Source organism: Dipodomys spectabilis, unplaced genomic scaffold, assembly GCF_019054845.1.
Source record: "Dipodomys spectabilis isolate Male_0828 unplaced genomic scaffold, ASM1905484v1 ptg000141l, whole genome shotgun sequence".
NCBI lineage: Eukaryota > Metazoa > Chordata > Mammalia > Rodentia > Heteromyidae > Dipodomys > Dipodomys spectabilis.
Window position 1 is genome coordinate 2387450 of NW_024870818.1, and position 17789 is coordinate 2405238.

Here is a 17789-nt window from a genome sequence, read left to right on the forward strand (position 1 = left end):
AGTAATAACTAATCAATAGGGCACAATTTAACTTGAAGGCTACGACCAGGGCAGGAAGACTGCTTTAGGATGACTTTGGGCTGTGTTCTATACTCAGAATGTGGAGTCAGGAAACATTGTGGGGTCAGGCTGGATGTTCCTGTTTGAGAAACTTAGATCTGTCCGTGTGTGCAAATGGGCTGGGGTAGAGAAGGCATGGAAGCAGAGTCCATCTGGAGGCCACTGCAATTATTCAGGGTCTGGAAGAGAAATGGTAAGAAATCACCACAAAGGAAAACAGGAGTGTGTGTGGCCCTACATCGGACAATGATCCAACACAGAGGGTTTGGGTGAGAGGAAGAGAACCGAAGGTCAACTTCAGGCTGTCCAGACAGCCCGAGTGTTGGAGCAGAGGCCGCCTGACTCCCGCCGTCCTTCGCGTAGACGTCCTCACAGCAGCGGGAAGGCGCAGGCCTCAGCCCGGCCCAAGCCGCTCGGGAGGCAGGACCTGCCAGGCGAGTCCCCAGACCCCCTCCCTCCCTCCCAGCCTCCGCCAGTTCCTCCGGTGTCTGCCCCTCCTTCCTTCGGTCGCAGGGTCTCCCCTCACTCCCACCCTCCGAGGCCACCGACACCGCCCTCCGCCCATCCCAACCCCCCTCCGATGCCCTCCCCCGCGGGCGCTGACTCGCCCTGCTGCCACGTCTCACTGATGACGTCACCGGGTCCGCTCCGCCTCAGCCAATCCGCCAGGGGGAGTCCGAGCGAAGTCCTAGCCAGCGAGTCAGCCGGGAGGGGAGCAGGGAGGGGCCAAGGGTGGGGAAGTAAGGGAGTAAGGGAATGGGGAGGGCGACAAGTTGTCAAGTACGCATGCGCTCTGGGCGCAGCGCCTGGCGGGAAACTGAGTGCGGACTGCCGCGCCGCACCTGGGTCCTCAGGGCGCACAGCAGCGCTCGCGCCTCTCTTTCCCGGCGTGCCGCGCGACACGGCCGCCCTTTGGGCTGTGTAAAGGCCCCTTGGTCTGAGGCTTCCCTATTTCCTGGTTCGCCGGCGGCCATCTTGGGTGGAAGCGATAGCTGAGTGGCGGCGGCTGCTGATTGTGTTCTAAGGGTCGGAGTCGGGAAGACGTTTGCTCTACCGGAACAGCCGATCTCATTCCTTTCTTTCGATTACCCGTGGCGCGGAGAGTCAGGGCGGCGGCTGCGGCAGCAAGGACGGCGGTGGCGGCGGCGGCAGCTGCAGTGACATGTCCAGCATGAATCCCGAATAGTGAGTGCCGGGCAGCCCCGGGCCCGCCGAGGGGCGAGGAGGGCTGGGGCGGCCGGGGGAGCGCGGGAGCGCCGGCACCGCAGAGGCCGGCGGCCGGGGCCCATTGTCTGGCGGCCGAGGGCGGCCGGGGGAGGGGTCGGGCCGGGCCGGGCTGGGCTCGGCCGCGGGGTGAGCCGCCCGGGGTCGGGCCGGGGCGGAGGAACTGTCCGCGGGGAGGGGGTGGGGGGAGGCCGGAGTCGGGCGGAGGGGCGGCGGGAAGGGCGAGCTCGCCGGGAGGCCGTGACTTTCGGGAGGACTTGGCTTTCCCGGGAGGAGGGTGGGTGGGGAGCGCTCTCGCAGAGGGCGCCGTCAGACCCTGCGCCCGCGCTCCGCGGAGCTAGCTGTCAGCAGCGCTGGGTGGATCCGGCCTGGGCCTGTCCATCTCCAGCCGGGTGGACAAGCCCCCGGAGCCCTTGCACCCTGCCTGCCCGCTCTCAGGTAATATGGATGCTTTCGGAAACTGCGTGGGGCTGAGGAGAATGAGTCCATGGTGAGAAGCGATTTAAATGGCTTAGTTTCTTTTTTGAGTGAGAAGCCGTGTAAATGACTTGGTTTTCTTTGAGTGGTCTCCTCGAAGAGTTGTGGAACTCACCGATCCATTGCTTCTCCTCTCCACCCTCCTCCCCCCCCTCCCCCCACAACACCCTTGTTTCTGTGAGCTTGTTTTTTTTCTTTTTTAAAGGGCACCTAAGTCATTTGGTCTTCCGTAGGTCAACCGTAGCAACACCGACCACCACTAAGCCCGAGGCATATCTTTCTAATACTGTGAGAATACAGCAAGACTTTGCTGTCAAGTTGATAGAGAAACGAATGGGACCTATGATAGAACAGTAGGTTTTGTATTACCTGCTTGAATGTTTGCAGATAGGGAATGAGGTTCCATGACGTGTCATGAAAAGTTAATGCATTCCTTTTTCTTGCTGACTCAAGAAGTCACCAGAGCAGATGTGACACACCTGGCATTTTAAAAAAAAAATCGGTTTTGGGGCTTTGAACTCAGGGAGCTCTTCTGCTGTACCACTTTGAGCAACAACTCCACTTCCAGTTTTTAAGTGGTTCATTGGAAATAAGAGTCTCACAGAGACTACTGCCTGGGCTGGCTTTGAACCGTGAGCCTCAGGTCTCAGCCTTCTGAGTAGGTAGGATTACAGGTGTGAGCCATCAGTGCCTAGCTATTACCTGGCACCTTTCATGTGAACTGGTGTTCACTTTACTTGGGAAGACTTTGTTGGGCTCTCTTCAGTGGTATTAAAAAAGAATCCTCATAAAGGTCCCGTACATGAACAGTAAGTAATGAACTACTAGAGATGTAATTGATTGTCTTCTTTAGGTTCAGAAGCCTCTTTAGTGTCAGCTGCCGTTAGAAGGAGAAGGAAATTTTTTAAAAGCAGAAATTGGTGTTTTTCAAACGTTTAGTTTATTTGCTGCTTTGGTTAATCACAGCTAAACATTGTCCCCTAAAAGATCCATCCATCATCATTTTAACTGCCTGTCATGTGTGTGTCACATGGCTCTTGCAAAAATGCATTCTGATTTCAAGTTTTGTAATACTGTGGTTTGATCCTGAAGAGTCTCTTTCACTAAACAGGAGCCATGACATTTAATAAAAATAGTGTACTTTAAGAAGTTGAGATTAGTGGTCTTATAATAACATATTTGCTATGTTGGTAGTTAAAAAAATTTTTTTAATCAAGGCCTCCGAGGACATTTGCACAGTTGAGCAAAGGTGGACAGAGCTACTTTATTGAGATTTGTGAGCATTTGCTATTCAGGAGCTTCCCATATTTTCTACATATGTTTAATGCAGTAAAAAGATCTTGATTAACTAGTTGAACAGAAATTAGAAAAGTTATTCAACCTCTGAATTTGTTTCTCCATTTGTAAAATGGTATAGTAGGAGTCATTCCTGTTAATGGAATGGTAAAGTTCAAAAATATGTAAACAAATTTGAAAAATTATTAAGAGCACTCTTTAGGTGCTAGAAATCATTTTCAAGTAAGTTGTTTTTAGCAGTGGTAGGATTTAGAAATGTGAACCTTAACTTAAAAGGGTTTTTTGTTTGTTTGTTTTGTTAAATAGACCAGGTGGCATGTCCTCTTAACTGGAGATCCTCCTGTCTCATCCTCTCTAGTGCTGATGTACTACCATGTCCTACCCAAGGAGCTGATAAATGTAATATATAGAAAATAAATTTAAAAAATGTGTAATACCAAAGATAAAGCTCATTCCAGATGTTTAGCATAGATCAGAGCAATAAGATTTCAGAGGACTGTAGTGTGTTGTGGTTGGCTGTTGGGTTTTGAAAAGACACTTTTAACAGTTATTAGCAATTAATGTGGAGCAGCAGAGGGATTGAGAATGATTTTTCTTTTTCAAAGTTTTAGCAAAGATTTATGTTTTTCTAACATGATTAAAGTAGGGAGAAATAGAAAAAGAGCAACATTTCCTGCTTTCAGTGTGTGAAATGAAAGTTAAAAGACTCTGAGGATAAGTCCTGTGTTTCAAAGCCAGTGTGGGCAGAGTTTGTGTGATGTTATCTCTAACCACTAAAAAGCCAGAAGTGGAGCTGTAGCTCTAGCTGTAGTGGTAGAGTGCTTGCCTTCAGAGAAAAAAGCTAAGGGACAGTCCCTAGACCCTGAGTTCAAGTCTTAGTATTCATTCCCTCCCTCTCTCTCTCCCTCCCTCACCCCTCCCTCTTTAGACAGTCCCTAGACCCTGAGTTTAAGTCTTAGTATTCATTCATTCTCTCCCTACCTCCCTCTTTCCTTCCCTCTCTCTCCCTCCCTCCCTCCCTCTCCCTCTCTCCTTTTCCCACTCTCCCTCTTCCTCCCTCCCTCCCTCCCCTGATAATTTTTGGAGAGGGAGAAGAAAGAGGAATGGCAAGGATAGCGATTTTTAAGACTGCCAAATCATCTTTTTGAGGACTTTAGTGTACTAACTTCAACAGAAATCCAAAATCACTTGTCAGTATTTGGCCTACTATATTGGCATTCTAGACGGTAATGAAATCTAAGAATTTAGGAAACTTTTGCATAAGTGTTAGTGAAAATTGCTTCAGTAGAGGTGACAGATATGTTTGTAGAGAATATCACAAAGGCAATCAACTTTTTAGAAATTTGCCCATAACAGTTTTTTCTTGTCTTTACTGAAGTTGGTTACCATTGTAATTAGAGAAAATTTGGAAAATAGAGAATCAATAGAATTTTAGCACTCCAAATCCCATTTTCTTTAACATTCTGTTCTAAACATTAGAATCTTACACTTTCTCTTAAATTAAAACTTTAAATAGAGACATTCCAGATTCCCAGATGTTTTAATAACTAATGAATAGTGCATATTAATATTTACAAGTAGGCCCCAGATGTTTCTTTACTTTCAAGTATCATCATAATACTAATAACAATACTACTATTGATAATAATGTAGCCTTTAGAGAAACAAGTATAAGTGCTCTAAATTTGGTAATGAAAATGGCATCTTGACAAAAGCTTGATTGTCTTAGGATGAATAGGATTATAGCTTTATGTTGGTTGACCTATGATTACCTGTTGGTCAATTTACTACTGAATATTCTTTATGATCCTTGTTAGCTTTTGGTTTAGCAGTGAGGAGAAAAAAATACATGAAAAAAACAACTTTAATTTATTCTTCTGAATGCTTCCTGTATTATTAGGCTGATTTGGGAGAATCAGCCTTAAAGATTATCTTTAAGGTAGGGTAATTGACTCATTTGTATTTTAGTTCCAGAAATACATTGGAAGTGTAAACTTTTTCAGGTAGTGTGGAGTTTGATCTCAGGGTTCAAACTACTTGAGCCAAGGTCCTAGTAGTATGATTTTAACTGGAAAAACAAGGAAATTATCAAAGCTTTCATTTTTCTGGAGATCTGAAGTATGATTTAATTTTCTGAGGAGGTAGTAAGGCAGGCAGTGATTAACACAATACTTAAGAAGAAATACTTAACATTATTCTCATACCAGAACATTTTTTATAAATCTATTTGCTTCTAGTGGATTTTTTTTTTGGTTTGGTATCAAGAAAATTATTTTCACTACTTTTGTCTTTGAACTAAGGATTGTGTTTAAAATGAAACGTAGGTACTTTTGAGTGCACCATTGAGCTACTGTAGAAGCTAATATAGTAGTTCTATAGTTACTTGGTGCAGAAAGATTTTTAAGTAATTTATGTTGTTTTTTGCTTTTCCTACTCTGTTCTTCCCAGTGCTAATGGCTCATTCCTTGTAGTCTTAGCTACTCAGAGGCTGAGATAGAAGATTGAGGTTTGAAACCAACCTGGGCAGGAAAATCTGTGAGACTCATCACCAGTATATCCACACACACTTCTGGCTAGAAGTGGAGCTGTGGCTCAAGTAGTAGAGTGCCAGCCTTGAGCAAAAACGCTAAGGGGCAGTGCCCAGGCCCCAGTTAGCAGTGCTAACTAAATATGATTCCACAGTGTCAAAATTTTATCAGTCTTTTAAAGTTTGCTTTTCTGTAATGGGGTATTGAAAGAATATATGACCTTTCTTTTTTTGTCAAGTGTTGTTGCTTCAGTTTTTTTTTTCCCCCTTAAAAGTATTAGAAAGTACACCAGGCTCCAGTGCTCACACCTTTAATCCTAGCTACTCAGGATGCTGAGGATTGCAGTTCAAAGCCACCCTGGGCAGGAAAGTTTGTGAGATCCTTATCTTCAGTGAACTACCAAAAGCTGGAAGTGGAGCTATGGCTCAAGTGGTAGAGTGCTAACCTTGAGCAGAAAAGCTCAGAGACCGTGCCCAGGCCCTGAGTATAAGCATCAGTGTGCACGCACATATTAGAAAGCAAGTTACCAGGCCCTGAGTATAAGCATCAGTGTGCATGCACATATTAGAAAGCAAGTTAATTAGTTATGTTTCTGTGACAGCATAATTTTATTAATAATACCATTTCTGGCTTTCATATTGTTTTTCTTTAGTTTCTTAAAAATATAATTTTATTATTGTTATTAAGGTGCTATACAGAGGAGTTATTATTTCATAAGTCAGGTAAATGAGTGCATTTCTTTTTGAACCATGTCATCCCTTTGCTTTCCTCCTAAGCTTTTTAAATTAATTTTTAATTTTAATTAAAATTTTTTTTTTATATGTGAGCCACTGGCACCCACCTTAATTTTAATGTTTTGAGGTGCTGGGATCAAAGCCAGAGCCAGTACTTGTCAGGAAACAGTGCTCTATCTCTTGAGTTACATACAAACCCCTAGCCTATTAACAGAACTTAAAGAAGAAAAGTGACTAGTATTATAGTGTATACTCTGACTTTTAAAATGTCTTTAGAGCTATAGAAAATTAATATCTGTAGTTCTTCGGGTAATTTAAGTTTCTAGTGGCTGTATATATGAAATATATCTGAAGACTTTTGTTTGTGTGAAAGTGATAATTGTTATAGGGAAACTTAAAGAATTGAAAAAAAATTGGTGGGGCTGGACCCAGTGTCTTTCACATGTGTTCTGTCACTTGAGCTATGTCCTTAGACTTTACTATTGTTACCACTTTCTTTTCTTTTCTTTTCTTTTTTTTTTTTTTTGTCAGTGGTAAGTTTGAACTCTGGGCCTGGGCGCTGTCCCTGAGCTCTTTAGCTTAAGGCCAGTGTTCTAACACTTGAGCCACAATGCCACTTCCGGTTTTCTGGTGGTTAGTTGGAGATAAGAGTCTCATGGGCTTGGCTACCCAGGCTGGCATTGAACTGCGATCCTCAGATCTCAGGTTCCTGAGTAGCTAGGATTACAGGCTTGAGCCACCAACATCCAGCTGTTACTACTTTTTGTTTTTATTTTTTTTAGTAGTGCTAAGAATTGAACCCAGGTTCTGGAGTATTGCATCGTGTTTTTTCTTTCTTTTTTTTTTTTTTTGGTCAGTCGTGGGCTTGAACTCAGGGCCTGAGCACTGTCCTTGAGCACTTTTTTTAAATTGTGAAAATACTGTACAGAGGGGTTACAATGACGTGGGCAAGATAATGAGTACATTTCTTATCAAGCATTGTAGCCTCCTCCTTGGTTTCCCCTTCCCATCCCTTCCCATCCTCCCCCCCAAACCTCTTTCCCCCCTCCACCAAAGTTGTAAAGTTTGTTTTCGACATATCGACTTGTACATCTCATTGTTGCAGTGGGTCCACCTAAATCCCTATTTAAGCGATTTGTTTTTCCCTTCCCCTCCACAAATTATACCAACATCAAATATAGTGAAAGCAGGGGTTATACCTTGCTGGAGGGACATACAAAGCAACAAAGAAATAATCTTATAAATGTGTTAGAAACTATCGCATGAAAGAAAAAAACATTTGAATACATATCTTCCCTGAGAGCTTTTTGCTCAAGGCTAACACTCTACCACTTGAGCCAAAGCGCTACTTCTGCTTTTCTGGTGGTTAATTAAAGATAAAAGTTTTAAGGACTTTCCTGCCCTGACTGGCTTCAAACCATGATCCTCAGCTGTCAGCCTCCTGAGTAGCCAGGTTTACAGGTATGAGCCACCAGCACTTAGCACTTTGTTATATTCACATCCTATTAGCAGTCTTTTGACTGTGTGTAAGTTCCTTTATGGGCAGTGTGACTGTTTCACTATTTGTAATTATAATGGTCATTTTGTTTTTTGTAGTAAAGACAATATACTTTTGCTAATATTTACTCTCGCCTCTTCTAATATATGAAGATGTTTAGAGTAAAAAAAGAAGTGCTTAAGTTGTTTTTTTTTTTTTTTTTGTGCTGTTTGTAGGGCTTGAATTCAAGTCCTGTTCTCAAGGCTTTTTCTAGTGCTTTCTCACTTGAGCCATAGCTCCACCTCTGGTTTTTTGATAGTGGGAGATTAAGCGTCTCGTGGGCTTTTCAACCACGATCCTCAGATTTCTACCTCTTTAGTAACAAGGATTTCAGGTGTGAGCCATTACTGCCTAGTTAAGGTTTTGAGATTGAAAAAGAAAAAGCTTAAATAGTCAACTTTTAATGTCTCAAGATACAGAAAAATAAAAAAGGGTGTGTATATCAGTTATTGAGGTATCTTAAATGTTTGGCTTACCAGTGTTTTATTCTTTGTCCAAACTTCCCTTTGGAGTTTTAGTAAGAGATAGGGGCAGAACGTGCTCTACCTCCGTCTGTTTTTTTCTTTAGAGGGAGAAATGAATAGTCAGACTGTTCTTTTGTTTCCCTTGTAGATACTGACTGAGATTGCTCTTTGGTATCTGGAATAGAATTGAAGGGAGAAAAACGTTCATCTTACCTCCGCCCCCACCACTCTGGAAGTATTTCTAATTTTTTCTTCCAAAACAAAATATTTCTGAGAACCTGGAAAAGTTGTTTATTGGCTTGTTGGCTGACTGAAACATGAAAAACACAGTGCAAGGAAGTAGGAATTTGATGTGATGCCTTGTGGCAGCAGATATCTGTAATTGTGGGTATCTGTAATCACTGCATAAAACTTGTGGGGTAAAGTTAGGTAGATCCTGTCTCAAAAATGGTAGGGCTTGGATGTGATTCAGATCTCTTGTCTAGCAAGCTAGAGTTCCTGGGTTCAAACCCCAGTTCTGAGAAGAAAAACTAGGTTGGAAATGAAGATTTTGTGGGTTCTTTTGTGATTGGTTGGCTCAGACGGCCCACATATCCTGCCTTATTAAACCCAGATAGATAGGCTCCAGTTGTGCATGCATGTTGGCAGACTCTTAATTCTAATGAGTAATTTTGTGTGTGCATGTTTTTGCTTGCAAAGGGAAACATCACAGTTTAATAAGAATGGTCACTGTTTGATATGTGTCTGCTATATGTGCCAGCTAGGGCATTTTCTGAAGGATATTTTTGCAGTTTGTACTTCAAATTAGCTTTAAAAATAACCAAGTATATAATTGCATTTTTCAAGAAGTATTATGGACTTAGAGAATATATTTTCCTTTGCCTAACAGTTGTATTTAAGTGGAATTATTCTTTGTCCTTTCTATTCAGCCTATATTTTCCATTTCTTTGATTTAGTACAGTTATTTGTAACCCATTTATAGGCATGTATACTAGGACATCTAAAATATATGCATGAATATGTACATATATGTATATATGTATATGTTTACAACATATATATATACACATACATACATACACACACATATATATATATATATACACACACACATATACACACTACAATATTGAAGTGGTACTTGGGCCTTGTGTATCCTAGTTAAGTGTAGTGCCAATGAGCTATCTTTCCATTTGAGTTTTAAAACGTTGGTTTTTTTGGACCTGATTTTATTTTGATTATCTAGTCTGTCCTATATCCCTCTTTCCAAAAAAAAAAATATTGCCGGCTGGGAAGGTGACTCAGTGGTAGAGTGCTTCCCTTGCATGCGTGAGGCACTGGGTTTGATTCCTCTGCACCACCTAAGCAGAAAAAGTCGGAAGTGGCGCTGTGGCTCAAGTGATAAGAGTGCTAGTCTTGAGCTGAAGAGCTGAGGGACAGTGCCCAAGCTCAGACAGAGTTCAGGCTCCAATATGAAACAAAAAAAAAAAAAGGACCAAAAAAAAATTGCTCCATTCAAATATTTTCTTTTTTTTTTCTTTTATGTAAATACTTGGGCTTGAACTCAGGGCCATGTACCGCAACTTAGATTTTTCACACAAGGCTGATGCTTCTACTTGAGCCACAATGCTGCTTCTGTCTTTTTGCTGGTAACTTAGAGATAAGAGAATCCTAGATTTTTTTTTCTGCCCTGGCTGGCTTCTAACCTGGTCAAATTCAGATCTCAGCCTCCTGAGTAATTAAAGCATTAGCCACTAGTGCCTTGCTTCCAAATATTTCCCATTAAATTAAAAATATTTTTATTGTTATTATGAAGTTGATATACAGTGGGCTTACAGTTTCATAAGTACAATAATGAGCACATTTCTTTTTGGACAGTGTCACCTCTTTCTGTTATTCTAGTTTTTCCCTCCTGTCCTCACCCACAAATTATATATAGTCCATTTTGAACATAATGGCTAGTGAGTACTACTGCTGCATTTGTTTACCCTTTCTCTCATTTATATGCCCCCTTACCCTCCCAAAGACAAACAAAACAAAACAACAAAGAAAAAAAATCTTGTTTCCATTTTCTGGAGTTCATTTTGATAAATACTATTTTATATGATCAGAGCACATAGACATTGTATTTCTCCCCTAATAGTATCCTCCTTTGGTCTCACTTTGTGTAAATGCCTAGAATCCTATATAATTTTAACAAAGAAAAATTTTCCTGTGAACTGGGATAAAGCCAAGGAAGTGATGACATTGTCCAAAAGAGAAATGTATGCATTACCTGAATTGTGAGATAGTAACTCCTCTGTACACCACCTTTATTATAATAAAATTATATTTAACCCCCGCATCTTCCTGTGCTTGTGTGTACACACACACACACACACACACACACACACACACACACACACACACACACACACACACACACACACACACAGGACACACATAGAGAATACTTTACCTAGGATAATGATAGCGAGGCAAGTATTCTACCACTGAGCTATAGCTTCAAACATTTTTGTTTATTTTGTTATTTTCAGTTATAAAACATGAACTGTGCTACAGGTGCTTACAACTTGGAAAATACTGTTTTATGTGTGCTGCTGAAGTGAGCTTGTACAAAGTAGTTAAAATAACTGATATTCTAACATAATAGAACACTTATTACAAATCAATGTGCTTTATATTAATTTTTGCTACGCACAAGATTGAACCCAGAACCTTGTTAATACTAGGGAAGTTCTCTCCCACTATGCCATATACCTAGGTAACAAGTTAACTCTTGTGTTTTGTTTTTGTTTTGTTTTGTTTTTTTGTCGGTCGTGGGGCTTGAACTCTGGGCCTGGGTGCTGTCCCTCAGCTCTTCAGCTTAAGGCCAGTGCTCTACCACTTGAGCTACAGTGCCACTTCCGGCTTTTCCTGCTTATGTGGTGCTGAGGAATCGAACCCAGGGCCTCATGCATTCAAGGGAAGCACTCTACCTTCCCAGTCCCCCACTTTTTTATTTTTATTTATTTATTTATTTATTGGGTCTGGTTGTGGGGCCTGAACTCTGGGCCTGGGCGCTGTCCCTCAGCTCTTCAGCTCAAGGCTAGCGCTCTATCACTTGAGCCACAGCACCACTTCCGGCTTTTTTTTTCCTACTTATGTGGTGCTGGGGAATCGAACCCAGGGCCTCAGGCATGCAAGACAAACACTCTACCACTGAGCCACCTTCCCAGCCCCAATTTTATTTTTTTAAACACATGTTAAGAAGGGTTTGTGAACTGGACATAGTGGCAGATACCTGTGATCACAGCCTTTTGGGTGGCTTAGGCAGGATTGTAAGTTCCAAGGCAGCCTGGGAAACTTAGGGAGACCCTGTTCCCACTCCCCCCCAAAATAATTTAAGTCCTGATAAGGGAGACCCTGTGCCCACTCCCCCCCAAAATATTTTAAGTCATAATTTAAATTCTGAAGGGTTGAAGTAATTTGTATGCATTCTTATTTCTGTCGATTTGACTGTCTTGTATATTTATATTTGGGGCCATGTAATTCATGAATTCTTTCTGTGAATAAAAAGCAAATGAAGGGCTGGGAAGGTGGCTCAGTGGTGAAGTGCTTGCCTTGCATGCATGAGGCCCTGGGTTCGATTCCCCAGCAAAAAGAAAAAAAGCTGGAAGTGGCTCAAGTGGTAGAGCGCTAACTTTGAGCTGAAGAGCTGAGGGACAGCGCCCAGGCCCAGAGTTCAAACCCCACGACCGGACCCCTCCCCCCCCCCCCCAAAAAAAAAAAAGCAAATGAAGTAGAGAACTGACTTCTTGTAGATGATATGCTTGGAGACCTTGGTACTATTTAGTGTGTTGCCAAGCTTTGGGAGCTATGGCTGGTTTAATTTTTTTTTTTTTGTCGGTCGTGGGGCTTGTACTCTGGGCTTGGACGCTGTCCCTGTGCTCTTCAGCTCAAGGCGAGCTCTATCCCTTGAGCCACAGCGCCACTTCCAGTTTACTAGTGGTTATTGGAGATGAGAGTCTCACAGATTTTCCTGCCGGGGCTGACTTTGCACCGCAATCCTCAGATCTCAGCCTCCTGTGTAGCTAGGATTACAGGCCCGGCACCCAGCTGGGCTGGTTTAATTATATACTTGGATCTATTAGAGGCAAATTTGAAACTTTGACTTCAGATAAAATCCTGCTAGCTTTTGTTACTACTCATCCTCTGAACAGAAGCTTTGGGTAATGATGTTTAATCTTTATATCTAAAATAATTTTATTTTATTTTATTTTTTTTTTGGTTCCGGTCATGGGGCCTGAACTCTGGGCCTGGGCGCTGTCCCTCAGCTTTTCAGCTCAAGGCTAGCGCTCTACCACTTGGGCCACAGCGCCACTTCTGTTTTTTTTCTTTTTGCTTATGTGGTGCTGTGGAATCGAACCCAGGGCCTCATGCATGCAAGGCAAGCCCTCTACCACTGAGCCACTTTCCCAGCCCTCTAAAATAATTTTAGTTTTTAAGTTACCTCTTGGTTCAAAGGGAGGAAGGAGAAGTAATTGCCACTTACAGTGCTCCTTTAATGTACCAGACACTGTGATAGATGTTTTGGAGAAATCGTCTAATTCTGTTAAACCTAATTAGGTATTAGTGCAATCATTTTTTAAAAAATTTGTTATGATAAAGGTGATATACAGAGGGATTGCAATTATATAAGTAATGACTTTTTGGACAATGTCACCCCTTCCCTTGCTCTCTCCCAGTTTTTACTTCCCATCCCTGCCCACAAGTTATATAGTTCATTTTCAACATAGTGTCTAGTGAGTACCACTGCTGCATTTGTTCACCTTTGTCCCTCCATTTCTGGGCCCCTTCTTATCTTCCCAAAGACAGATAAACAAGTCAAAAAAAAGAAAATAAAAACAGCAACAAAATAAAAACCTTGTTTCCAGTTCCTGGAAAATAAAAAAAAAATTTTTTTTTGGTCAACCGTGGGGCTTGAACTCTGGGCTTGGGCGCTGTCCCTCAGCTCTTCAGCTCAAGGCAAGTGCTCTACTGCTTGAGCCACAGCGCCACTTCCAGTTTTCTAGTGGCTTATTGGAGATAAGAGTCTCATGGATGCCCATGTAATTGTAACCCCTCTGAACAGTATTTTCACAATTAAAAAAAAAAGTCTCGGGCTGGGAAGATGGCTCAGTGGTAGAGCGCTTGCCTTGCATGCATGAGGCCCTGGGTTCGATTCCTCAGCACCACATAAGCAAAAATGAAAAAAGCTGGAAGTGGCGCTGTGGCTCAAGTTGTAGAGCGCTATAGCCTTGAGCTGAAGAGCTGAGGGACAGTGCCCAGACCCAGAGTTCAGGCCTCACAACTGGACCAAAAAAAAAAAAAAGTCTCATGGACTTAACTGCCCAGACTTTCCTGATGATCCTCAGATCTCAGCCTCCTGAGTAGCTAGGATTACAGGCATGAGCCACTGGTGCCCGGCTAGGAAAATCAAGTTTTTTAGCATACAAATTTTGTTAGCAGGTAGCAGCAATAGGAGGCAATTTCTTTGACACACACACACACACACACACACACACACACACACACACACACACACACACACACACACACACACACACACACACACACACACACACACACACACACACACACACACACACACACACACACCCTCAAACTTACTACTTCAGCCAGCAGCAATAGGAGGCAATTTCTTTGACACACACACACACACACACACACACACACACACACACACACACACACACACACACACACACACACACACACACACACACACACACACACACACACACACACACACACACACACACACACACACACACACACACACACACACCCTCAAACTTACTACTTCAGCCACAGCTCTGCTCCTGGCTTTTTGATGGTTAATTCGCACTCTTACAGACTTTCTCAGCTGGCTTTGAACCATGGTCCTCACATCTTAGCTTCTTAGCCTCTTGTAGCTTGGATTACAGGTGTGTGAGCCACTAGTACCCAGCTTGTACAGGTTAGTTTTGAAATGGTTTTTTCCCCCCTCCCTGAGCATTTGACTAGACCATGATCTCACTGTTGTGTTTGACTACATCTAGCTTCTTCCTTTAAGACTTGAATCTCAAAGGTTAGCCAGGAACCATAATCCTCTGGATCTCAGCCTGCCACATAACCAGCATGACAAGTTCATATCATCATACCCTATTAGTTGAGAGGGGAGGCTTGTGTATGCCTGGCTTGGCTTTGAACTGTAAGTTCCTGTCCATCCTCTCTCCTAGCTAGGATTACAGGTATGAACATGTTTTGTTGTTGTTGTTTTTTTTCCTCTTCCATTTTCTTTCTTTTTTTTTTTTTGGTCCGGTCGTGGGGCCTGAACTCTGGGCCTGGGCACTGTCCCTCAGCTCTTCAGCTCAAGGCTAGCGCTCTACCACTTGAGCCATAGCGCCACTTCCGGCTTTTTTCTTTTTGCTTATGTGGTGCTGAGGAATCGAACCCAGGGCCTCGAGCATGCAAGGCAAGCGCTCTACCACTGAGCCACCTTCCCAGCCCCTACTCTTCCATTTTCTTAAACATTTAAAAAATATATATTGTGAACATAACAGTCTCAGGGTTTTAGAATTGAGTAGCAATTCAGAAACAAGCTCATTTATCTCTGCCACTTCATATTTTAGTTAGTTTAGTAATTTAATCACGAAAAGTGTTTATTCGAGTAGAATTTTGAAACTGGTAACTTTTTAAAGAGTATTCTTCCATGATCGAATGATAATGACTTTTTTTAAAGGTATTGGAAATGTTAATGCTTGCCTGTCAAAAAGACGTAAGTATACCAGTGAAGTCAAGATTATATTCAGATAATAATGGCAATAAAACTAAACAGAAACAAGTACTCTCGGATGGCCTTTCATGGATCTGGTATAGAATGTATAATTCATTTTTTTCATATGGCTGAGTGAAACACCCACAAGTGCAGAATACTTTGTTCTTCAAATTATATCTTTAATGGCTTTTTTGGGAGATAAGTTAGTGATCACCCTGACTCAGCCTCTTGGCTCCTAGACGCTATAATGGTTTTGAATAATAATAAATTATTAGAAATTTATAATGTTCCCAAATAGTATATGTTGTATTTGTAAAAATTTAAAAGTGTAGTCACTGGTAAATGATTAAAAAATTAATTTCTTTAGTCATAATATAGTTTTTAACACAATTAAGAAACATTTTTTTCCTTATAATTTCCTTATAATTGATCTGAAATAAAGTAGAGAAGTTGCTCTTTCAGGTAATGATACCTCAGGCATCTTCTGTGGCCCAGTTCACCCCTTTATTGTAAGAGGGTCTACTACCTATTCAGAGGATGTTTTTTTTGTGTATAAACCCATAGAATCTCAAACTAGGAAGGATGTTAATTTAGTTCATTTTTAGCTTTAATTGGTCCCCTTTTCCCACTACTGGAGTTTATGTGCTAAGCAAGTACTGTACCATTGAGTCTATATCCCTCTTCCTCTGATTTCCTTGACTACTGTTTATTTCATTCTGTGATCTGTTTTGCTGCTGGATAGTATTTAGATATATTTTTATTTTTATTTGTTTTCTGGTACTGGTCTTTGGCTTGAACTTAGGGCCTGGGCACTGTCCCTGAGTTTTTAGACTTAAGGCTGAAGTGCTATACCTCTTTGAGCCACAATGCCATTTCTTGCTTTTTGGTAGTTAATTGGAGATAAGAGTCTCACATACTTTCCTGCTCAGGCTGATTGAGATTCTTAGATCTTAGCCTCCTGAATAGCTAGGATTATAAACATGAGCCATGGATGTCCGGCTACTATGATAATTTGGTAAAGTATAAAAGATATTTAGTGTACTGCACATTATGTATGTAATTACCTTTTATGAATAAACCTATGTAATTTATATTACCAGAAATAATAATTTCTTTTCTTTTTTTTTTTTTGTTGGTCGTGGGGCCTGAACTCTGGGCCTGAGCACTGTTCCTCAGCATTTCTGCTCAAGGCTAGCGCCCTACCACTTGAGCTAAAGCGCCACTTCCAGCTTTTTCTGCTTATGTGGTACTGAGGAATCGAACCCAGGGCCTCATGCATGCAAGGCAAGCACTCTACCACTGAGCCACCTTCCCAGCCCCCAGAAATAATAATTTCTAAGAGTTGTATATCTTTTAAAAATTTTATTACAGTGAATTGTATGAAGGGGTTCATTGTTGTATTTCCTTACGTAGATATAATATACTTTGATAAAACTCAACCTTCTTTTTTTTAATCTTCTGTCCTTTCACATTCTCCTTCTTTTAATAGTTTGTTTCATTATGTTATTTATTTATTTTTTATTTTTTTTGGTCCAGTCGTGGGGCCTGAACTCTGAGCCTGGGCGCTGTCTCAGCTCTTCAGCTCAAGGCTAGCCCTCTACCACTTGAGCCACAGCACCACTTCTGGCTTTTTTCTTTTTTCTTATGTGGTGCTGAGGAATCGAACCCAGGGCCTCAAGCATGCAAGGCAAGCGTTTTACCGCTGAGCCACCTTCCCAGCCCCTCATTATGTTATTTTTTGTGTCGATTTTGGGGCTTGAACTCAGGGCCTGAGTGCTGTCCCTGCACTTCTTTTGCTCAAGGCTGGTGCTCTGAACTATAGCTCCACTCCCAGCTTTTTGGTAGCTTTTTGGAGTTAGAAATTTCATGGACTTTCCTGCTCATGCTGGCTTTGAACCATGATCTTCAGCTCTTAGCCTCCTGAGTAGCTAGGATTATAGGCTTGAGCCACTGATGCCCAGCTCATTATGGTAGATTTGTTTTGGTAAGTTTTTTTTCTCTGGTCATGGGCTTGATCTGGGCCTGGGTGCTGTCCCTGAGGTGTTTTTGCCCAAGGCTAGTGCTTTACCATTGAGCTACAGCACTAATTGTGGTTTTTGGGTGGTTAATTGGAGATAAGAGTCTTATGGACTCTTGTTTCTTGCCCAGGCTGGCTTTGAACCTTCACTCTGATCTCAGCCCTCTGAATAGCTAGGATTACAGGATGAGCCACCAGCACCAGGCTTATAATATATTGTTAATTTTATACATGTATATAGAATATTTCACTCATTTCACTCATTCACTCCTTTCCCTATCACCATGCCCTCCCCTCCCCCATTGTTTCCTACTACTGTTCTCCCTTTTACAATCGGGCATATATCACTATCATCATTACTATCATTATTACTTTGGATTTACATCTTGCTTACATATAATAATTCTAATTGGAATCTAAATTGTAACTTACATTTGAATTTCAGCTTTAAGTAGATAACGCTTTTTGAAACTAAATCATAAAAGAATCGAAAATCATATATATGCCTTCTTAAAAAAACTGCAAATTCTTTTTGCTGTTACTATTATTTTTACTGTGCGTTAAAAGAACATACAGAATTGAACAAACTAAGGGAGAATCTTTGAGGGATTTCTCTGGAGACTTTGGGCAGATAGTCCATTGTCTTCTGA

At 41.8% G+C, this 17789-nt stretch overlaps 1 protein-coding gene across 1 annotated transcript in view; it reads left to right on the plus strand.

The window, feature by feature from the left end:
• The first annotated feature begins 1008 nt into the window (after positions 1 to 1008).
• Positions 1009 to 17789, plus strand: part of Rab1a (RAB1A, member RAS oncogene family) — a 33005-nt gene continuing 16224 nt past the window's right edge. The window contains exon 1 of the mRNA XM_042691129.1: positions 1009 to 1245. Coding sequence (XP_042547063.1) covers positions 1223 to 1245 — 23 coding nt within the window. The 5' untranslated portion in view covers positions 1009 to 1222. The remainder of the gene's footprint in view (positions 1246 to 17789) is intronic.